Genomic DNA, 24546 nt, shown 5'->3' with positions numbered 1-24546 from the left:
ACATCTTTATTCACTTTTCTGGTGCAGACTTTAATCCAATGTATTTAACTTGCACATTTATTTTCCACATCTCATTTTCCCTATGGTTTTTCCCCAATTTATATGTAAGTGAAATAATTAAACCCGTCATGTGTCCTGACGCAAGTTCAGGAATTCCTCAGTTTTTAGTTTTGGTGTTGAGGGTTTCAAAATCTCAAATTTAATGCCTAAATATTTTATTGGCTTCATTGTGATGGTTGAACAGAGGGTAGTGAAATTGTCTTCATAGTGCAGTCCAACACCTCTATTTGTCATTTCTGATGAAGAAGATGTGTCTGAATGTCAAAATTCATTAACTCTTACAGGCATTGAGCAGAGTTTACTGATCTTTGTGTTTGATACATTTTTAAACCTTTCTTTAATCAATGTTTTTGAAATTTTCAAACATTTCTTGTGCAATTAATTTAAAAAAAACTTATCAACCTAAATTTTCTGGCTGCTATCTAACTTTGAATTGGTTCTTAGCTTTGTGTAACTTTTAATGCTATCACTTTCTCTCCCTTTGGACACCGCCAACCAGGCTGTTGTTTCTTTGATGTATCTTTGTTTTTCTCACAGCGGGGATCAATCTGTTTCTCATTTTTTCTACGCCACTGTCAGCAGATTCACTTTCTCTTTAAAGTAAATTCTTTCACAGTCACTTAAATAATTAAGGTATTTTATCAATTTTGTTTTAAAAGGGCACAGTTGGAAAATGAGAAAAAGAAAAGAGAACTGGCAGAAAAGGAAAAAGAGAGGATAGAACACGAGAAGGAAGAACTTATGGAGAGACTGAGACAAATTGAAGAACAGACTTTAAAGGCACAGAAAGGTAATGTCTTGCATCTTGAACAGCATGGTCCTGTACTGCAAACATTTTTAAGTCTATGGGATGTGATCCTTGCCACATACATTATGAAGTCACTGCAACACCACTCTGTCAATAAGCAGGGTGGGGTAGGAGTGACTCCACACTCACATCACTTTACAAGTGGAAAGGTGAAGTAACCTAGGTAACTGATTAAGGATTTATTGACATTACTACTTTAAGCTTTTGGTAAAGGTGAGTGCAGAATTCAACACATTGTTGAAATGGGGAAATATTTATTAAGATTATTTTATTCCCAAGATTCCAAATAGCACAGAACTGATAAGGTGAGTTTTTTTTAAAAAAAAAGATGGTGGGACACATGATGTCACTGCTTAACTTGTGGGAGCTCTAGTATACCAATGTGATCTAAGGCAAATAATTCCAACAACTTACAGTTGCTGAGCTCGATCCTGAGCAGCAAACATTGCAACACCTTGAGGAGGGGGAGAGTTACTTGGAGCAATGTCCCAGTAGACTGAGCATTGCAAATGAGGCAGGTAAAGGGAACAATCTGGCAGGGATGCAGAAAACAAATTGTCCAATGGGTTGAGGTTTTATTAGCCACAGCTACAGAACGGCTGAGTAATTCCAGCTGTGCTACAAGAAGCTATTTGTGTGAGAGAGCAGACAAGAACATAGTGGCTGTAGGGATCAGTATGGAGAAAATTAACACTGGTTTCTGCAGTGAAGGACAAGTTTCCTGCATGGTGTCAGGATTCAGGATATCTGAATTGAGCCAAAGAGAAACACTGTGAGAAATAGAGTCCAGTTGTTATACATGGGAACCAATGATGCAGGCAGGCCAAACCCTGAGTTTTGCATAGTTGGTGTGCAATCTAAGCACCAATTTGAGTAGAACTTCAAAAAACCTATTGATCTCAAGATTTTTTACATACAGCATGTCTAGGAAAAATGGAAGCTATATTGTTAGGATGGTCAACACATAGCCATGTAAGACCCCTCCCTTGTAACTAAGGAAATGGACAGGATTTTAAATGAACTATCTGGAAAATGTATGAAAGAAGGTATGGTACATGAAGAAAATTTTCAAAATTCCCTCGATTCATTAGATTGGACATAGCAAATGTAGCTCTTCTATTTCAAAGAAAGGACGCAGATTAAAGAAACTGCAGGTCAGTTATGGTAACATCTATCATAGGAGAAAAGATAAGTCCATTAACCACAGACACTGTAACGAGTGTCCAAAAAGTTCAAGGTAATTGTGAGATTAGCTGTGATCTTTTAGAATAGCAGAGCGAGGTCTAGAGGCAGAATGGGTGGGTTCTTTTAATTTGTTTATATGTTTGTTAAAACTGTAACAGTAAGTTGGAGGTATTAATGTGGGTGGGTTCTTTTAATTTGTTCATACTTTGTTAAAGCGTAACAGTAAGTTGGAGGTATTAATGGAGTAGTTTGTTCGTACTTTGCTTCCAGCTTTATGCTTTTTACTTGGTCTATTTTATTAACTGTATTTATCTTGTATCCAAGAATTCCCATAAATTGAATTGTAATTTAAATGATATACAGAAAACAATAAAACTTTGTTTAAAACCATCATGCAATAGTAAAACTTGAGCAATAGGTTTAACATGTTGTTTGAACAATGCTTTCCCATCAACGAGACTTTCATGGAAAAAGACATTGGACTCAAAGGTATAGAATACAAATATTCATGGCATTACCATCTAAGGAGTTCAAATTTGTTGATGAGTCATTAACATTGTGAAGAGGTTTTTTTTAAAATATAACTCACTTGTATAATTAATTTGTTTAGGTCAGTATTAACAATAGTTCAATTCTGTAAATTCCATGTTGACATCTTGTAATTCGCTGGAGAAACTGGCAGCCAGCTATTTATAAATTAAGTTTATACATAATGTACACCATTTGCAGATTCAATGAAAGTCTCACTTGCTGCAGCTTCCTTGGAACATAAAACACAAGAAGAAGAAAACAAGATTTAAAACAAAAGAGGGAAACTATTCAGTTGAGCCTAATAGCTGTTGAGGGGGGGGGGGGGCAATGCTGGTGGGGGACCCTTGAACTTAGAGGTTCTGTTTTTCAGGCTGCTGTATCTTCTGACTGAAAATGGCTAGGTGATGAGAGTTTTTTTAATGCTGTTGGCAGCTGCCTTGTAGTATGTGGACTGTATAATTCATTTCCACAATGAGTTGCCGGAAGTAATCCACTTTCTCTTTAAAATTTATTTATACTATTACAAGCTCCAGTGAGTGTCACTTTAAGGGTTAACACAGGCTGCAAACCTTTCACAGCAAAACTTCACAACTCACAGACAGAAAGGCACCATTAAATATTGACTAATGGTCTGGAAGAAGACAAAAGAATAATGGTATTTATTTAGGAGAAAGAGATGGAAAGTGAGACACGAGTTTGAAAGTCATGTAATTGGGACATTTGAAGAAGCAGTATTGATGAATAAGCAACCAGATAGCTGCAAGGCACAAAGGCGGGGTGGGGTGACTTTGTGTGAAATGGACAATTTTGCTGGTTTTCTTTGTCAGAAGTATTGATCCCCATGACTATTGTAATGGTCATTTTGATTAACCCATATATGGGTAAAGGAAGCAAGAGGATTCCTGCATTGGGATTGTGATCATTCTGATGGTCATTTCATTTGACTTGTGCCTGGGTTTTAGAAGCATCGTGGAAGTCGCACATTTCATTTCCCCAACGCAAGGAAGAGGGAAGTGTGACAATCATTCATCTGAAAAGACATTTCTCAAAGCAACTCCAGGATTCTTGAGTTTTCTCTCTCACCTCCTTTGTAATTACGGACATCAGTCTGGGTTTCAACACTGGATCTCTAAGACTGAAATTTGAATTGACTTTACAGAATTGTGCCTAAGCTGTAATGGTTTGGGGGCTCGCTCTCACTCGCTCGCTCGACACAGAGAGTTGGGTTAAATTTAGTGAAGTTATATTATTGATATTTATTAATAAATATATTGTTTTAAAATAACACTGTCTTTGTGATTTTATATTGCTGCTGGACTGTGACATAACAATACATTGAAATATCTTGTACTTTTCAAGAAGGGCACCAAAATTACTTTAATTTCTTCCACAGAACTAGAAGATCAAACCCGGCGAGCTTTAGAACTTGAGCAGGAAAGGAAAAGAGCTAAGGAGGAGGCTGAGAGACTAGAAAAAGAGCGTCGGAATGCAGAAGAAGGAAAAGCTGCCTTGGCCAAACAGGCTGAAGATCAGATGAAGAATCAAGAACAATTAGTATGAATCTTCTTCCCCTCCCCCCCCTTCCAAAACAATTATAAATCATTTACCGTAACTGGGAAGGTACTTGAGAATAGTTTGCAGGTTCAACATTTGAAGAAGCATGCGTGTATAGGAGAGGGAGAACTGAATTTGTATTGCATTGCATCAGCGTCTTTTTAGAAAATAGCACTTCCATTGCAAAAGCATAATAGGCTACGAACCAAGTGCTGGTAGATAGGATTAGTATAGATGGAATTTGACAGTAGGTATAGGTAAGGTCAGCAAAATAGCCTGTTTCTGCCATTTGTTTTTATGATTCTATATTGAAGATGTGATGTTTCTCCCTTTCCTCTAACTCTTTCCCTTCTCTCTATATTTTGTAATATTCATAACTACTGTGGTTTGTGTATTTATTCCAAGAAAATGATTACACAAGTTGTTTTCAACAGTTTGTTGGAATGGATTAGATTTAAAGCAGAATCCTCTAAATGAATATTCAAACATGATCAGTGTTCCAGGGACACATGAAGATTTCAGATGCTGGAATCTGGAACAAAATGTAATCTGCAACAGAAAATCAGCAGGTCAAGTAGTTCAACCTGCTGAATGGCTCTTGTAGCTTCTTGTGCGCAATGTTCTAATAGTTTGTATCAATTAGTTTATTGTTGCTATTGTAAAGTAAAATGAAGCAGATTAGATTCTGTAAAGCAAACAAAAATTCTGGAGATTCAAAATATTAACAAAATGCTCTAGTCATGAAGACTCTGAGTTAATTTTTTGTGGCCAAGACTTTTTTTAAATGGAAAGGTCATGATCACAGCTAATACATTTAATATATCACTTGACGACTGGAGCAATAAAATCAAAAAAAGGTCCAATAAAGACTCACTGGAATGTTCATTTTACACTTCCAGAGCAGGGAAAGGAAAAGTCACCAAGTATAAAATAACCTGTTTCTTTCTTTGGCTTGGCTTCGCGGACGAAGATTTATGGAGGGGGTAAAAAAGTCCACGTCAGCTGCAGGCTCGTTTGTGGCTGACAAGTTCGATGCGGGACAGGCAGACACAGTTGCAGCGGCTGCTGTTAACCTGTTTAACAGTTTATCAAACTGTCACAGTCCTTTAGCAGATATCCATGCACATGGGATTAAAGTTTCTTTTTTTTTTAAAAAAGTTCTCAAGTTCAAACACTGACTTTTCTGACTAAAAAAAGACATTTTCTTCCGGTAGCAGTTGTGCCCTGTGCTTGGCTGAGATCTGTAATGCAGTAACCTGCTGGCTACCTCCCTGTCAATCTGCTGGCCCATCCTCTCCTGCTAAGTACTGTATTCCTTTTTTGTCTAGAATCTCCGTGGAAAGGAGCCACCGTAGTTACCTCCAGAGGGAGTGCCTGAGCTCCTGCCTCCGTAACCACCTCCACCTCCCTTCATGGGGCCATAATTTGAGGACTGGTTGGGTAGTTGCCAAAGTCATTGTAGTTGCCTCCACCACCGCCGCCAAAGTTTCCTTCACCAAAGCTGCCGTGGTAGCCATCGTAACCACCTCCACTGCCATATCCTCTGCCACTGCTGCCACCACCACCCTGGTTGCTATAGGATGGGCTTCCCCCATAGCCACCACCTCTGCTACCGCCTCCATTGCCACCACCATCACCAAATCCATTGTATCCATCGCCACAACCTCTGTATCCACCGCCTCCTCTGGAGCCACCACCAAATCCACCTCAGCTGTTGAAGTTTCCTCCTCCACCACGGCTACTGAAGTTGCTCCCAGAATTACCAAAGCTGCCTCTGTTGAAGTTGTCAGAATTCCCGCGACCTCTCTGGTTCATCCCCGAATTTTGCATCTCCTCTCGTGACAGTGCCTTCCTTACTTTGCAGTTGTGCCCATTGATTGTGTGGTACTTTTGAACAACTATCTTGTCCACAGCAATCATGATCATCAAACGTAATGAACGCAAAACCCCTCTTCTTCCCACTCTGACGATTTGTCATCACCTCTGTGACCTCAATCTTGCCGAACTTCTCAAAGTAGTCTCTGAGATGGTGCTCCTCTGTGTCTTCTTTGATACCCCAAACAAAAATCTTCTTCACTGTCAAGTGTGCTCCAGGCCGGGTGGAGTCCTCCCTGGACACTGCACGCTTTTTCTCCACCACACGACGGTCAACTTTATGCGGCCTGGCAGCCATTGCCCATCCACCTCTGAGACACAAGAGTAGGTAACAAACCCAAACCCCCTCGAGCGTTTGGTGTTGTCAGCCGACCCCATTGCTCAAAGTGGTTCCGCAGGCTGTCATCCGTAGTCTCGAAACTCAGCCCGCCTATGAACAGCTTCCGCAGCTGTTCCGGCTCCTGCGAGTCCTCCATATCGCGTTTGTACGAGGGCGCCATCTTGCCTGATCTACGAGCAGCCGTTGTTGAAGAAAAATAAGGTTTACAAATTGCTTGGGAAAAAGAAAGTTGGTCACAAGCTGCTGGTAACCGACAAAAGGCAAGAGACTCCCAAGACTGTTTAGGGAAAGACAGAAAGCATGCTGTTTTCAGAAGCAGAGAAGGTGGGGGAGGGTAGAATAAAGAAAAGAAGATCTCTGCAATTAAACCAAATAAATTACTATGGTAGTTAGAATCTGATGAAGTTCTTACCAAATTATAATTAAGGAATTGTGGCCACTCAACCACAACATTGCTTCCGACCCTGCCCTAATTTTCTTTCCTATTTCATAATCCTGCAACAAGCTTGTGTTGTAAAATAATTTGGTTTAAATTGCATCAGTCATTTATACTAAAAACCTAGACTTGCTTGAACTTTTGATGCAAAATTATGGCAGAGCAAGGTTGTAAGTGTGGAAGGAATTCTAAACATTGTAATCCCTGTAATGGAACATTATATGGCTTCAATGAGAAGAAGACTATCTTCATAAAGTTGAAAATATCTTTATGCAGGAGGAACGATGTTGCTTGAGTTGGAAAATGAAGTTTTCATAAAACATGCCAGATTACTTCACAACCATAAATCAGCCAAACAGGTATTGGTTCATTAGTTGTACAAACATTTAAATGTGGGCACTGCAACCATGAGGCATATTTCAACTTTTCCCAAGCATTTGTAGGAAGTGGTGTTAGCTCCAAAAAATTTTGTCCAGCTCTTCCTTAATCCAATAGCTGTCCAGCTCAGATTAATTTTCTGCACTGTAGATTAGACAGCTTTTATAAAGTTTTCTGCAACCCCTGTTTAGGTCAACTGAATAACCTTAACTGCAATCTAGTTTTGAAGTAATGTTGTTGTGGCTATAATTCTCTTATTAATTTCAATTTGATAAGAATTTCATCAGATTCTAATTGCCACAGTAATTCTCTTTTTTATCTTCAAGCAAGTTGACACCCTTGTGACCTTCTCTTAACTTTTAGAGAGGGGTGGGTTGGTTAACTTATTAATGCTACTTCATGTTCATTTTCTTCATTTCTACATGCTGAGTGGCTAGTTTTGAGCGGAAAAGGAAATGCATATTTTGTGATGGTATAGAATTTGAGCAACTGTAATCATATTTTCTTTCTTAGGCAGCTGAACTTGCTGAATTTACTGCCAAAATTGCACTACTGGAGGATGCCAAGAAGAAGAAGGAAGCAGAAGCAACTGAATGGCAGCAGAAAGTAACTAATTTGTCTCCTAATGCTTTAATCTCAAGTGTACTGAGATGGATTTTTCATAGGGATAGATGCTATTTTATTTAAGTAGTGCAGCTTTCTACAGAATTAAATGGCCTCAGTGATTTTTTTCTTTTACACTGTACCAAAAAGTAATGGGAAATCTTAGACATTTAGTAGATGGATCTTGGTTTGGGAAGTGAGTGAAGAATTTCTGGAGGAAATGGTTCTGTTTTTTCCTAATTTTAGGCCGTCACAGCTCAGGAAGATTTGGAAAAAACCAAGGAGGAGTTGAAGATTGTGATGACTGCTCCTCCTCTACCTCCTCCACTTGTTATCCCACAAGCTGAGAATGACCACGCTGACGAGCAGGATGAGAACAATGCTGAAGCCAGCGCTGAACTCTTATCAGAAGGAATAGCAAACCACCGCAGTGAGGAGGAGCGTATTACTGAAACACAGAAGAATGAGCGTGTAAAGAAACAACTGCAGGTGAGCTACGCAGGATATAAAATGAATATGAAATCCTTAGTAGATACTCTTACCATGACTTTAAATCCTAATATTTCTACACCAAGTGTAAAATTAATATTAAATAATTTTTAAAGTTAAGCTTGTTTTATAATTTGTTTAATACCTTTTAATATTTGTAGTCCAGTCACTCAGTGCCCTCTGCAATCATATTGCAGCCATCGTACTCGGAGTAGCGGTCTATGCCTGCGTGAGGTCTGGATTGGCGGGCTGGAGTTCAGTAGAGTCCGGGCATAGTATGGCCACCATGTACAGACCTCTCACTTTTAATTAGTAGTAAATAGTTATTATTATAGCCTCTCCTCTCAAGTTGTGTTGTTATTACCACATTGATAAACATGGTGTCAGAAGTGGGATGGTGAGCGTTCTGAGCTTGAAGCTTCCTGGTCAACTTACAAGTGAGGAACCAGTACCATGTTGCAGCAGTCGCCATGGTGGATGGATTCAGATGACCCGACCCACTCATCTTTGAGGGTAACGCTGCTGAGAACTGGTGCATTTTTGAACAAGAGTATGATATAGTTATTGTGCCGATGCATAGTGACAAGCCTTCTGCACCAGACCGTACATTTTATTAAATTTGGTGGGTCCAGAAGCCATAGGGAAGGAGAGATCATTTGTGTATGCAAGTGAAATGTGTGAAGGGGAGCTGATTCTCAGTCCAGCAGAATCACGAACATTGATGCAGTCCATGCAGGATCTGCAAAGTAACAATGGCTGGAAACCAGGAGGAAAAGCCAGCCAGAACAAACCAGCATCATCCATTACAAAGTGCAACAACTGTGGAGGTGACCATGAGGCGAGAAAAGAAATGTGCCTAGCTTTTGACTAGCAGCATCGAGTCTGCAGAAAGTGAAACCATTTCAAAAGATGCTGCCGATCCAGACAGCAGATCAATATTAGACTCAGACCTAGAAGGACGATTGACCAACTAGAACCCGAACAGGATGAAAGCAACACAGAAGAAATATCTTTTGTCGATGGGCTTACATTGCAGATAGCAATAAACTCAACAAAGACACAGATTAGGGAATCAGTGAAGCTTTCGTAACCATAAAGGTCAATGGCAAGGCAGCAGAAATGAAGGTTGACACAGGAGCCAAGTGCAAATGTCATGTTGGAGAAGACATTTAGTCGAATAAAACAAAAAGGGATCAGATCAAGCCATGCATCAAGTAAAGAAGTCTAGTGGCATACAGGGGGAGTAAGATCAAAATAATTGGCATTGTGAAGCTGCGGTGCTACCTTTAAGGACAGTTACATTTACAGATATTCTTCGTTGTCCATGAAATGTTCTGCCTCTGCTTGGCCTATTGTTTAGTCGAGATGTTCACCAGTATACCCCTCCGAAGGCTATTTGTTGCAGAAAAGTTTCTTGGAATACAGTGATCTCTTCTCAGCCGAGCTTGGGAGGCTGCCAGTAACATATTCTTTGAGGCTCGACCCAGAAGTAAGACCTGTGGTTTGTCCAGCTCATCGCATACCTGTGGCTATGAAGGACAAAGTCAAGGCTGAGCTGGACAGAATGCAGTTGGGTGTAATTACTCCGGTTTCAGAGCCAAGAAATCCAGATATGCATTAGCCTGCGGGACCTCACCACAGCTCTGAAGAGACTACTCCATCTTATGCGCAACGTGGAAGAGGTTGCTCCACAAATGGCTGGTGCAACCGTATTCTCAGTCCTAGATGCCAAGAACTTCTTTTGGTCAATCACGCTCAAAGACAAATAATCATTACTCCACATTCAGCCCTTGTATTGGTCGGTATTGATTTCTGCAGATGCTATTTGGAATTAATTCGGCCAGTGAAGTGTTCCAGAGATCCATGGAACAGATTTTTGCCAGCTACCCCTGTGCCATCATAGTCGATGACATACTCCTGGGCAGCAAGAACATAGAGTAGCACAATGCTAATTTAAAGAAAGTGCTCGACCGTGCCAGAAAGGTGAACCTGTGGCTCAATCCCCTCAAGTGCAGGTTCCAGCTGAACCAGGTTAACTACTTTGAACACGTTTTTACCAGCGAAGGCCTGAAAGTAGACCCCTTGAAAACGAAGACTATCACCAAGATGCCTGTATCAGGGGATGTTGCAGCCCTACAGAGGTTTCTCAGTGTGGTTAACTACCTGAGCAAGTTCATCCGAATCACAAGTGAACTAAGTTAGTGAAATGGCTTTGGTATATAAACTGGATAAATTTCAGATGGTGTTTTTGCGATTAGTTCTAGCAGTAGCAAGGAAATGTATAGCTATTTCGTGGAAAGATCAAATTGAGCTTAATTTACAAAGATGGCATTCAGAAATGAGGTCATGTATAACAATGTAGAAGAAAACATAATCTAATGGATAAATATTATGTATGTAAAAAGATTTGGAGTCCTTATTTGGAACATTTTAATTTGAAAATTTAAGGCTGGTCTTGAGTGCTGCTGGATCTCCTTATCAGTAAATGAATGATGTAAGATATTCTCCTTATCTACTTTTCTTTAGCTATTTTTTACTAGGGGGGTTAGTTAGGATAGAGGGAGGGGTAATGTTTGGTGGGGAAGGGAGATTTGGGGGTTTCTTTTAGGATTTTCTGTAGTTCTTTTTTGTTTATTTTTCCGTAACCACAATTGATTTTGACAACTTGTTAATATTTCAGTTTTGTAATTGTGGTTATAACTTTGTTTTCTGATAAATAAAAATATATTTTTTAAAATCTCGTGAGCTCGCAGCTCTATTGAAACAGCTTGCGCATAAGGACATGGAGTGGACGGCACAAGCAGCAACAGAATGCTTTTAACACTTCAAAGAAGCACGTCATGCCCACCAGTTTTGTCATATTACGATATCCGAAAGCCAGTAATGCTGACCTGTGACACCTCACAGCATGGGCTCAGTGCGGCATGCTTACAAGATGGAAAGCCAATGATCACTCATAGATACGGAGGCCAGGTACACACAAATTGAAAAAGACTTGTTAACAGTGGTTTTTGCCTGTTCCAATTTTAATAACTACATCTTTGGTAAGTCAGTGACCATAGAGACTAATCACCAATCCCTGGTCACAATATTGAAGAAGCCCATACACACAGCACCAGCGAGGTTACAGGGGATGAAGCTCAGGCTTCAGAAATACAGTATCACCCTAGTATACGAATGCAGAAAAGAGATACACCTAACTGGCACACTGTCTCGTAACCCCAGAGACTCCACTGTACAACAGATTGAGGAGGACAGTTTTGACGTAATGACAGTCACTCACATATCCTCGTCTCGCCTGGAGAAGCTGAGAAGACACAAGGCATGCTACTTTAAAGACCTTTGGCATTTTCATCAAGGGTAGTTGGCTGAACAAGCAGAGCAGTCTGCCACCAGGAGTGCGCCCCTTACTTCCCCATTTCTTGACAAGCTGCTCATCGAGGAAGGGATCGTATTCAAAGGCCAGAGAGCTGTGATTCCCAACATGTCAACGTCTGGTGCAGAGGCAACAAAATGGAGGGCAAGGGACATCGTTTTTTGGCCTGCGATGGCCGAGAACATTGATCAAAAGGTGCAAGCTTGCTAGTTGTGCAATAGCACTAAGCCACATTAGCAGAAGGAACCATTACAACTTCATCCGGTTCCAGACTTACCTTGGTCAACTGTGGCAACTGACATTTTCAAGTGGCGATGTCGGTTATAGCTAGTGTTGGTTGTTTCGTATTCAGGGTAGTATGAAATAGACCTCTTATGTGATGTTACTTCCACAACAGTCATCACCAAGTAGAAAAGGCACTTCTCAGTGTATGGAGCACTATTCACCCTATTATCAGATAACGGCAGACATTTTATGAGCCAAAAATTTAAGGACTTGGTATCAAGTGGGACTTCACTCACATCACAGCAGCCCAGAATATCTAGTCTAATGCAATGGTTCTCAACATTTTTCTTTCCACTCACGTATCACTTTAAGTATTCCCTATCTATAAGTGCTCTGTGATTAATAAGGGATTGCTTAAGGTGGTATGTGAGTGGGAAGGTTGAGAATTGCTGCTCTAGACCCAAGTGTTACTGAAATATTGTGCTTGAGAAAAATTGTCCTTTGGAGTTATGAAATGGTGCACATAATGAGTCAATTAGGTAAGATTAAAACAGTGGTTTTCAAACCACTGGCATAGAGAATACTTAAAGTAGTATTTGAGTGGAATAAAAAAGGTTGAGAATCACTGGTCTAATGGGTTGGCTGAGAGAGCTGTAAGAAGTGCGAAACAGCTCATGGTAAAGTCCTACAGGGAAAAAAAGCAGACATATTCCTCAATCTGCTTAACATGAGGAGCATCTGCCACAGAGACTGATGTCGAGACAGATAAGACAATAGACAATAGGAGCTGGAGTAGGCCCTTCGGCCCGTTGAGCCAGCACCACCATTTTACAGATCATGGCTGATCACTACCATCAGTACCCCTTTCCAGCCTTATCCCCATAACCCTGAACTCCTTTGCCCACTAGAGTCTTATCTAACTCTCTTTTGAACATAATCAGCGAATCTGCCTCTACCACCCTCTGTGGCAGAGCATTCCACAGATTCACACTTCTCTGGGTAAAAAAATGTTTTCTCATCTCCATCCTGAAGGGCCTACCCTGTATTCTTAAACTATGCCCTCTAGTCCTCGTCTCCCCCATCATTGGGAACAAGTAATCCGACTTCACCCTGTCTATCCCCCTGATAATTTTGTATACCTCAATCATGTCCCCCCTCATCTTTCTAAACTCCATCGGATACAAGTCCAGTTTTTCTAGCCTTTCAGCATATGTCAACCCCGCCATCCCTGGAACTAACCTTGTAAATCTGCGCTGCACACCCTCTATAGCTAGTATGTCCTTCCTCAAAATTGGAGACCAAAACTGGACGCAATACTCCAGGTGGGGTCTCACCAGGGCCCTGTACAACTACAGAAGGGCGTCTCTGTTCCTGTACTCCAATCCCCTCTTTATGAAACCCAACATGTCATTTGCCTTCTTCACAGCTTTCTGAACCTGCATGTTAGCCTTCAGTGACCGGTGAACAAGTACACCCAGATCCATTTGCACCTCCCCACTCCCTAGCTTGTCTCTATTTAAATAATACTCAGCTTTCCTATTATTGCCCCCAAAATGGATAACCTCACATTTGCTCACATTGAACGTCATCTTCCATTCAGCAGCCCACTCCCCCAACCTGTCCAAGTCCCTCTGCATTTTCCTGACATCCTCCTCACACCCCACACCGCCACCCAGTTTAGTGTCATCTGCAAATTTGCTCATGTTATTAATAATCCCCTCATCCAAATCATTTACATAAATTACAAACAACTGAGGACCCAATACCGATCCCTGCGGCACTCCACTCGTCACATCCTGCCATCCTGAAAAAGACCCGCTTACTCCAACCCTTTGTTTCTTATTTCTTAACCAATTTCCTATCCATGTCAGCACCTTACCTCCAATACCATGCTCTTTGATCTTGCCCACTAGTCTCCCGTGCGGTACCTTATCAAAGGCCTTCTGGAAATCCAAATACACCACATCCTCTGGCTCTCCCAAGTCCACCCTCTTTGTCACATCCTCGAAAAATTCCAGAAGGTTAGTCAAGCATGACTTACCCTTAAGGAATCCATGCTGACTAACCCTTATACTATTATTTCCGCCTAAGTGTTCTGCTATTACTCCTTTTATGATAGACTCCAATATCTTCCCCACCACCGACGTCAGGCTGACCGGTCTATAATTTCCCGTTTTCTCCCTCCCTCCCTTCTTAAAAATCGGCACCACATCAGCCACTCTCCAATCCTCAGGGACCTCCTCCGAATCTATGGAACTTTGGAAAATGTCGACTAGTGCCTCCACAATTTCCATAGCAACTTCTTTAAGCACCCTGGGATGCAGCCCATCAGGCCCTGGGGATTTATCAGCCCTCAGTCCCAACAATTTGCTCTCAACCTCTTGCTTCTGGATCCGGATATCCATTAGATCCCCTACTTCCCCAGGAAAGTTCCCCAAATCTCTTGATACAGCATGACCACTACCCCTTAACTGACCATAACCTATATCCTCCCTGGTGAAGACAGTTGCAAAGTATTTGTTAAATTCCTCAGCCATCTCCTTGTTTCAGGTAATAATTCCACCCTTTTCCATTCTTAATGGACCAATTTTGGACCGAACCACTTTCTTCCTCTTCACATATTTAAAAAAGCTTTTGCTATCCTCCATTATATTATTTGCTAATTTCCTCTCGTACTTCATTTTCCCCTCACTTATGACTTTCTTAGTTACCCTCTGATGCTCTTTGAAGGTTTCCCAATCCTCTAACTTCCCACTCCGCTTCGCCATCTTATACTTACTCCTTTTGGATTTGATATTGCACTTGATTTCATTAGTTAGCCACGGCTGCCATTTGCATCTCCTAGAGCCTTTCCTCCAATTTGGAATAAATTTGTCCTGAATCCTGTGAAAAATGTCCAAAAATACCTGCCATTTTTCCCCATTTGTCCTCCCAGCTAGTGTATCTTTCCATTTTATTTTGGCTAGCTCCTCCCTCATAGCTGCATAATCCCCTTTATTTAACTGCAGTACAGATGCTTCCGACTTCACTTATTAACTCTGCGTCGCTGCACAGCACCAAGTCCAGAATCGACTTCCCCCTGGTAGGTTCCTCCACTAGCTGCTCCAAGAAAGTATCTCGTAGACATTCAATAAACTCACTCTCTTGTGTTCCTGCCCCCGTCTGATTATCCCAGTCCACCTTCATGTTGAAGTCCCCCATAACTACCGTATTGCTACCACTTTGACATGCCACTCTTAATTCCTGATTTATACTTCTACCAATATCTGAGCTACTTTTCGGAGGCCTGTAAATGACCCCCATTATGGTCCTCATGCCTTTGCAATTTCTTAATTCTATCTAAACAGACTCTACCCCACCTGTTTCAATGTCTTTCCTTTCAAACGCCTGAATTTCATTTCTTACCAAAAGAGCTACCCCACCTCCTCTTCCTAACTTTCTGTCTTTTCTATAGGATGTGTACCCGGGAACATTTATTTCCCAATCCTGCCCTTCCCGCAGCCATGACTCCGTTACTCCGACAATGTCATAACCTCCCATTGCCATTTGCGCCTCAAGCTCATCCATTTTATTCCTTACACTCCGTGCATTCATACACAATACCTTGATACCATATCTCCTTTCTCCCTCCACCTTTGTTCTCGATGCACTTGTCCCTACTCTCCTATCACTTATAGTTCCCTTTTTCCTTATTGTTTCACTGTCTAACGGAACCACCCCTATATTCACTCTCCTATCTGCTTCCCTATCAGTCCTGTTCCCTTCCCCCTGCCAAATTAGTTTAAATCAAATCCGACAGCATTTTTAACTGCCAGTATATTGGCCCCCGTTTCATTTAGGTGTAAACCATCCCTCCTGTAGAGGTCTTGTCTTCCCCAGAAGAGATCCCAATGGTCAATGAACCTGAATCCCCTGCACTCTGCACCATTCCTTCAGCCACACATTTAACCTCCTGATTTTATTATTTTTGCCCCCACCCACGCTCAGCACAGGTAGCAGCCCCGAGATTACAATCCTGGAGGTCTTGCTTCTTAACCTCCTTCCGAGCTCACGGTAGTCTCTCTTCAGGATCTCCTCCTTCATCTTATCCACGTCATTTGTACCCACATGTATCAGGACTTCTGGCCGTTCACCTTCCCCCCCCAGGATACTCTGAACCCTATCCGAGACGTCTCGCACCCTGGCTCCTGGGAGGCAACACACCATACGGGAACACTTGTCAGGTTCGCAGAATCTTTTGTCTGTTCCTCTGACGATGGAGTCCCCAATGACCACCTTGTTCCCCTTCCTTTCCGCACCACCGGTTCTCTTGGTGCAACCTCTGGCAGGTTATCTTCCCCAACTACATCCAATGCACTATATTTGTTGCTAAGAGCAGTAGCCACCGGGGTGCTCACCACAGAGCTAGCAACTTTCCCCCCTCCCCTGACAGTAGTCCATGACCTTACCTGTGGCAAGGAAGCTTCTGGAGCCCCAACTGAGAAATCCACAGGAGATGAAGGCCCAGCTGTTGAGCAAAAGACTATCGCAGAAGGAGTGCTACGACAAGGCGAGCCAACTGCTCGAGCCTTTGACAGAGGGACAAGTCATCAGGATGCAAACTCTGCAGGGCTATGACCAGACTGGCGTAGTAGAAGAAAGCTGCCAGGAGCTGAGGTCATACCTGGTCCAATCGGAAGGGAAAATGTACAGGAGAAACCGACGACACACCCTGTAAGGGAGCTGGTCCCGGTTCAACACGATCCTGACGAGAATGTGTACCAGAACATGGGAGTTGAGCCTAAAAACGCTAGTACTCCCTCAGTACCATACCTGAGATAACGGAAAGTGCACATTCTCTGGTTGAGGTATCACAGGCCTCTACCTCCACAGATGCTCCAGGTGCATCTGTAAACTGAACCTCTGGTACAAGGACTGATCCACGTCAGTGGTGTTTGTTGTTAACTTGCAAACTGTTATGTTGGGGGTCACTAAAGAAAGGGGATGTAGACCGATCACTGCCACCATACTAGTGGTCTGCACATGCTCGAGCTCCAGATTGACAGAGTGGAGTTCATCAGAGTCCAGGCGTGGTATGGCCACCATGTACAGAGCTCTTACTCACTTAATAATAGTAGTAAATAACCTCTTCTCAGTTGTGTTGTTACTACCACATTTGCAAACAATATTGAAAAACATTTCATCTGCCTGTATCAAAAATCTGTTTTTGAATTCTGCTTTTTAGTACTTTAGTACATTTTTATTTGCATTCAGGACATATGATCCCATTTTGAAATCTGGAAGTGGAATTTGCATGCCTGTTGACATTTTATCGGTCAATAAGTTTATCATTGCATGCAAAAGAAACCCTGTTACAGACCACATTGGCAACACACTTGAGTTGTTATTTCTTTTCCATTTGCACTGTATCAGGGTTGACTAAAGTAATGGAATATTTTTCTCCCCATCAAACTAAAATTACATTTGTCAATGGAAGTGTTAGATAGCAATTAAAGATCCTAGGCACCTCATTTTATTGATGCCTGAATATCTTGCTTTCTTTGTATTTTTAAAGTTATAAAGGTATCGAATTTTTTTTGTACTAAACTGACTAAAGAAATCCACATTTAACAATTGCTGAACCTAAACAAGTTAACAGTTTAACAAATATCTGACTAATAAGCTTTCCATATTTTTCTGTATCATTATGGGTTAATGATTGCTACAGATTAGGTAGAGGTGGAAGAAAGGGAGAAGGGTGAATTGTTTTTGGTCAAGAAAATGGAGATGTGTGTTAAGTTTAGGCAGCTGTGATCCAATGAATCCAAGAGGAGTCTCGAAGGAAATCAAGAGGGCAAAAAGGAATTGGAAATAGCTTTGGCAGGTTACTAAATGAGATTTCCAAGAGATTCTATGTACATTAAGAGTAAAAGAAACTGGTATAATCCTATTTCTATATATATATATATATATATATATAGGAGTCCAACCAGTAATTTTACTTTTAGATCCAATTATACCAAATATCAATTAAATGTCAAAGTACAGGAACACCATAAGACTTCAAAAAACTTGGTCTCCTCCTATATATAAAAGAATTTGCATCGCTTTCTGAAAGTTGACTTAATTCTGCTCTAGTCCATATAGGAGTTTGTTCCCTATCTAACATTTCATTAATGAATTTCAATTGTGCTGGCTCATAATAATTTTCAAAACTATCCTCCTGGATAGTTATTATTTAAAGGAATGGGATTCAAAAGGTATTCAAAGGGTAGAGGATATTTTTGAGAAAGGAGGCTTTATTTCTTTAAATCAATTACAAGAAACATTTCATATTTCAATGAATTCAATATTTTCTTATTATCAAATATGAGTTTTTTTAAAAGAAAATTTCAGAAAAGAAATTAAACTCCCCAATTTGTCTAGATTTGAAAAATTAATCACAGAATCTTTGAAAAAAGGATTTATATCAGAAATGTATAGTTTGCTGCAAGAGAAGATGAGGAAACTTGGTATTAGAATAAAAAGTAAATGGGAGAAAAATTTACAACTTACTATATCGGAGGAGGATTGGTTAAAGATATGTGAGAATACGGTAACTAAGTTGATTAATGCAAGATATAACTTAGTTAATTATAATTTTGTACACCAGTTATATTTGACACCGGAGAAGTTGAAAAGATATGGATTTAGGGATTCAGATTTATGTTTCTGGTGTGGAGTACAAAAAGGGACTTTTTTTAAATTTGGTTTGGTTAAGCAAAAAGGTGCAAAATTTTTGGTTAAAAGTTAGACAATTTTTAGAATGTTTGTATAATCAATTATTTGACCCTTTATTATTTTTATTAGGGTTTATGATGGATTTAAGGGGTTTGAAATTGGATAAATTTCAGATTGCCTTTATTAATTTAACTTTAGGTGTTGCGAGGAAATGTTTTGCAGTAACGTGGAAAGATGATGTAGAGATTAGTATTTTAAGGTGGCATAATGAGTTGAAATCTTATATTTATCTAGAAAAAATAACATAGATTACATAATTATTTTTTACTAAAATGTGGGACCCATATTTAAAATATATGGGTCTTAGTATATGTTAACTATGATATTTTAATAATATTTTTAATTTGCATATATTGAATTATGGTATTTTAATCTTTGTATAAGGCTCCAATAGTTTGTAGAAATAGGGATGGTGATTTTTTTGGGGGGGGGTTGGGGTGGGTTATTAATCTACTAATTTAAGATTATCTATTTTACTAATGTATTTTTACTAATGTATTTTTGTATTAACGGGGCTTGTATTTTTGATTGTATCATCATCTTTTTTAAAATATTATAAATAAAGTTTTAAAAAAAGAGTAAAAGAACCTCAAGATTGAATAGACCTCCTGATGGATCAACGTGGTCATCTATGTATGAAGCTACAGGTTCCTAAATTAATATTTCTCCTCTATTTACTGTTGAGAAAGATGTGAATGCTGGGTGTCCAGACAACTAAACAGTGAGGTTTATAGCAAACCCACAATATGAAAAAAGGGTACTGGGGTTCTTAAAATACATTAAGGTAGACAAATCCTTGGGACTTGACTGAGTGTATCCTAGATCATTATGTGAAACTGGGGAAGAAATTGCAGAGGCTCTGTCAGGGATATTTTATAATTGTTAGACATGTATGTGAGGCACTGGAAGACTGGGGTGTTGTGCCTTAATTTAAAGGTTGCAAAGAAGCCAGGGAGCTGCAGACCAATGAGCTTAACATGTTACTGAAGGGGGAGTCTGGACAGAATTTGCATGTATTTAGAAAAGCATGGACTGATTAGGGATAGTCAGCAAGGCTTTGTGTCGAAAATCGTGCACTAGGTATTTGATTGAATATATTTTTTAAGAGGTGACAGGGCAGTAGATGTTGTCCATGTGGACTTTACCAAGGAATTTGAAAAGGTCCTGCATTGTAGGCTAGTCCAGATCACATAGGATCCAGGGTGAACTAATCACTAGACACAGAATAGAGCTGATGGAAGGAGTCAAGGGATGGGTAATTGCAGGCATGTGATCAGTGGTGTGCCGCAAGGATTGATGCTGAGTCCACTGTTATTTGAAATCTGTTGATTTGGTTGTTCATGTAGAGAGTTTGCAGATGACACCAAACTTGGTAATATAGCAGACAGTGAAGAAGGTTGTTTACAATTACAATAGGATGTATATGAACTGGGGAAAGTGGACCAAGGAATGGCAGATGGAATTTAATTCTGATAAGTGAAAGGTGTTGCACTTGGGTAGATTAAACCAGGGCAGGACTTCTCAGGATTCTGGAGAGAGTAGTGGAACTGAGAGAATAGTGATAGGTTTATTGATTCCTGAAGATGGTGACAGGACAGTGAAAAGACATTTAGAATGTTTGCCTTCAATGGTCAGGGCATTTGAGTACAGGAGCTGGAACTCGTCTAACAACTGCAGACGAGTTGTCTGCAGATGAGGAGCATTATGCAATTTTGGTTGACCAACTATAGGAAGGATATCATTAAGGTGGAAAAAGGTGTAGAAGAGATTTGTGAGAACGTTATCAGGACTTGAGGGCTTAAATTACAAGGAGAGGGTGGAGAGACTAAGACTTGCAGTGTAGGTTGCTGAATTGGGGGATGTTATAGAGATGCATAAAATCGAGAGAGGCATAGACAAGGTATTTAGATTTTTTTTTTCTCTCACCAGGGTAAGGAAGTCTAAAACTATGGAAATATCCATGACATTTTAGAAGCATTCAAGCTATTAAAACCCAATCAAACAAAACATTTAAAAAATCACTTGTTTAAAAGCATTAAAACAAATTCAATCAAAAATTGAATGTGTGCCTAATATTTTCCTTGGTCCTTTCAATAGGTTCCTTCTGTGCAAATGAATGCAATGAGATCTAATATAGCTTATTTTCAACAATTACTCCCAGAGAAGTCCTGTGAAATTAGTTCAGTAGCAGTGGACAAACCTTTTTCAGAGTCTGTGCATTTAGAGAATTGCCAGTGGAGCTTAATCAAGTTTAGAATTTCACATGCATGCAAATCCTGAACAATGTAGCACTTATTGAAAATTGCTAGCAGTTCCATAGAACTATTGCCATTTCTTAGCAAGTATCAATCCTAAATGCTGTCATTAATCTCTTGTGTGTTATCCCCAGCTTCCTGCCCCTTATACATCAGCCTCTTGTCAAGTGACCCTTGCTAACATACAGGTTCAGGGAGTTGGAACCTGAATGATTCCCATTGGAATATTTAACCTTTGACTTGTTCTGTGGTGGCCCACCCTCCTGAACTTCCTTGGGGATCTTGAAATTATGAGTGCTTGGCCATTTAGATGAGGTGATTAATAACTTGGGAGATGTCTACTGTTTGATATTTGTAGTGCATTGCAAACTTACAACCTTATTTGAACCATACTGATAATCATGGATTTTCAACTCTTACAGGGACATTCAAATAATTGTTGTTCTGTCCATAAATTCACACAAAAGAGGTAGCCCTGTGGATTTTATTTAAAAGGGAATTGCACAATACATTTTGCTGTCTGCCCCATTGTTTCCCTATGGCCATGTATTTTCAGTTTCATGCAAATATCATTTTAGTATGTAGAAATTTGTTAAAATATCCAATTTTGGTGAGTCGAAATCTATGGTCATCATGCCAGTTCTCCAAAAACACAAGCGTTTTAAAGTAGAAATTCCTGAAGGTAGATTATTTAACGAGATTTAAAATTGGTTTTGACTCAACTATTTGGCACACTCCTAGACAAATGAGCCTTTAGCAATTAATCCAAATTAGAATACTATTTCCTCTGCACATTGAAGCTTCAAAATAATTGTTGATCATGTAATTTCCTAATTAAAATTACTACACGTTTTTCTTATGAAACTCCCAATTTGTTTGTTTAATAGGCGTTAAGTTCTGAATTGGCCCATGCACGTGATGAGACTAAGAAGACTGTAAATGATGTCATCCATGCTGAGAATGTTAAGGCAGGTCGAGACAAATACAAGACCCTTCGACAGATACGACAAGGCAACACAAAACAGCGCATTGATGAGTTTGAAGCTATGTGAGAGTGCAGTTACTTTATATTCTTTAAAACAGCTGAACTACTGACAGAGGAACAAGTGGCATTCTAGAACGATAAGAATAATTCACCTTGCCAAAGCATTGTACCTGTTAGACTTGTTGGAGTTGGATGTAATTTTTTAAAAGCAGTTGGTAACTACCCTTTAAGCATTTTACAGCATAACACTTAACAGCTCTTAGCTGGAATTATTTAGAAAGTACTGTTTCTTTTTGTTGAACAGGCATGTTTAATTTCAGTAAAATGCATGTGTGAAGTTGGCTTAATCTCTGTAGCTTTTCTTAGTTATATTTAGTATAGAACGTGAGGTTTAAGAAATCTGCCTTAAATGGCAGTCTGCATAATTCAGGTCTAATTTTCAGTAAAATGTAACATCTGAATACAATAATGTATCAAACTGAATATCTTTGTAAGGTTGGTGTTTCATGTCTTATCATCATAGATGGTTTTCTTTGCCTACCTGTTCACAAAGACTTATGGTAGTCAAGCGAGAAACTATTCCCCAAAACACAGCAAGTTTTTGGGAAACGATTCCCCAAAACACAGTTGCAGAGTTTTGTGTTTACATAGATAGAATTTAATACAGCCTCTATTAGTGAACAGTTCTTAATGTTGGGCCTTTCTGGCAGGGGAGCATATGAAAACATCAGTCCCAAGGTGGGGACAGTACACTACCTCAATATTATACAAATGATGAATGGCCAGTCAAACACCTTCTCAATATATGTGAATCATATACACTATTTTTTTAATTCTTACATCTTTCATCTATGATCCTAAAATACTGAAATATTTAGAAAGACTGCAATGCCTGCTATATTGAGTGGTCTAATCAGTAATTATGTATAATTAAAAAATACACAAATTGGCACAGATGTATTACATTAATTCTGTGTTGGTACCTAGCAGGCTTTTGTTTTTGAATGTGTATGCATTTTATGTGAATGGCATTGAGGAGATGAGGTAACTTGTACAATAAAAGCTAATGGGTAAATTACATTAGAAGGACAGACAGTGAATGTTGTTTTAACATTTGGTTTCAAATTTTCCACATTTCCTGAATAATCAAATTTACTGCAATAAACGGAATTGCGATTTGTTGCCTTTGCTTCCTCTGTAGTTGGTTCAGCTAAATTCTTGTTGCATTCAGTATAGTAATGATGGTTTATTTAAATTGCCATTGATGAGCATTTAATATGCCTGGTTGGCTAAAAATAAAGGGTAAGTCTGTTGCGCTCTTTGTGACTAGAAGTGCAGGTAAAGTTTTGATTTGCATCATGAGTAAACATCTAGTTTTTGTAATGGTTGATTTTTTTTTGAGGGACGGAAGGCAATTCCTAGAAATGTACATGAATGTTATGTACTCGCTTAAAGGCTTTGAGAAGTCTTTCTACTTGCAGTGTAATACATACTGTTTTAATGCATAGAAAAAATGCACTAAAGCACGAGCATTAGTATTTTTATACTGGGCAAGAGGTTTGTTAGAGCAAGCTGAAATACTGTGCTTCCAGTGGATTTTTCTTGAAATGTGCATGCTAACATTGACACATCAGTACATTGGTATCATTGTTGGATAAAAAGAGTTGCACTTGCAGTTTAATGAAGTGATAAGCTTGTTAACAAGGTTCCAACTATGATCATACAAGGAAAGATTTCCAACGTATTTTGACTTAAAGGCTAAAATTGCTATCAGTACACCTGCTGATATAAAATGTATTGGGTTTGTTTCTTCTAAAATTAACTTTACAAATGCTTTTCCCTGGCCCCATGTACTGTGTTGTACAATTGAACATAACTATTTTGAACAACATTCATTGGTTAACAATAAAATTGTAAAAATTGGTTTTGCTCGTGTCTATGATTGTTTTGCGAATTGTGCTGTTTCAGAGATGAAAGGTTTAAGCCATCAACTTTAACTCTGTACCCCTACATAGTACATATTATGTAGGAGGGATATCAAACGTTGTCGGCAAATTGAAACTGCTAGTTCCTCATTATACATTTCCTTTATCCGGGATTCTGAACACCAGCAACCTCCGAAAACCACTTTTTGGGTAGATGACATTACACATAAGTAAAATAAATTCTCAGTTTTCAGAGGGAGACCCCCTCCCCACCCCTCCCTAGTCCCCATTTTTCCCTGTCCCCGTGGGCACCCTCTCTTACCTTTGGTAGAAAGGTCATTCTTGCCCCAGCATGTGGTGGGAGTGAAGCAGGTGGTAGCTGGCTCAATGTGGGTGGCCGCCTTCCTTACCCATAATTCCCCCATGAGCTGGAACTGCTCTGGTGCTGGCAGAGCAGTTCCAGCTGTGTGGGGGATTATGGGTGATGAAGATAGCCATTGCTCCTGCATTGAGCTGCTGCTGCATCCAGTGCGGTGCTCCATAAACTCCAGACTCAGCTGCATTGCACCCCTGCTGCTGCATCAGGAGTTAGATGGGGAGGGGGGCATGGATGGCACTGCCCTGCTGGGGTGTGCCTGAGGGTCAGTCCACGAGCTAATGGAGCGCCTGAAAGTCGCCGGCACTTGGCTCTGCCTGCTACTCCTGCACCTCTGCCCTCGTGTCCAGCTTTCTGCCCTGATTGGCTGTTGGCTCCGAGCAGCT

At 40.0% G+C, this 24546-nt stretch overlaps 1 protein-coding gene and 1 pseudogene across 3 annotated transcripts in view; one reads left to right on the top strand and one right to left on the bottom strand.

The window, feature by feature from the left end:
• Positions 1–23782, top strand: part of LOC138739383 (radixin) — a 139208-nt gene extending 115426 nt beyond the window's left edge. For all 3 annotated transcript variants that reach the window (XM_069891318.1, XM_069891317.1, XM_069891319.1), the window contains exons 10-14: positions 720–850; positions 3978–4138; positions 7681–7773; positions 8017–8259; positions 21762–23782. In XM_069891318.1, coding sequence (XP_069747419.1) covers positions 720–850; positions 3978–4138; positions 7681–7773; positions 8017–8259; positions 21762–21926 — 793 coding nt within the window. In that variant the 3' untranslated portion in view covers positions 21927–23782. The remainder of the gene's footprint in view (positions 1–719; positions 851–3977; positions 4139–7680; positions 7774–8016; positions 8260–21761) is intronic.
• LOC138739384 (heterogeneous nuclear ribonucleoprotein A1 pseudogene) lies at positions 5215–6572 on the bottom strand (annotated as a pseudogene).
• Positions 23783–24546: the final 764 nt, after the last annotated feature.

Source organism: Narcine bancroftii, chromosome 7 (genome assembly GCF_036971445.1).
Source record: "Narcine bancroftii isolate sNarBan1 chromosome 7, sNarBan1.hap1, whole genome shotgun sequence".
NCBI lineage: Eukaryota > Metazoa > Chordata > Chondrichthyes > Torpediniformes > Narcinidae > Narcine > Narcine bancroftii.
This window is presented reverse-complemented; position numbering and strand designations above follow the sequence as displayed.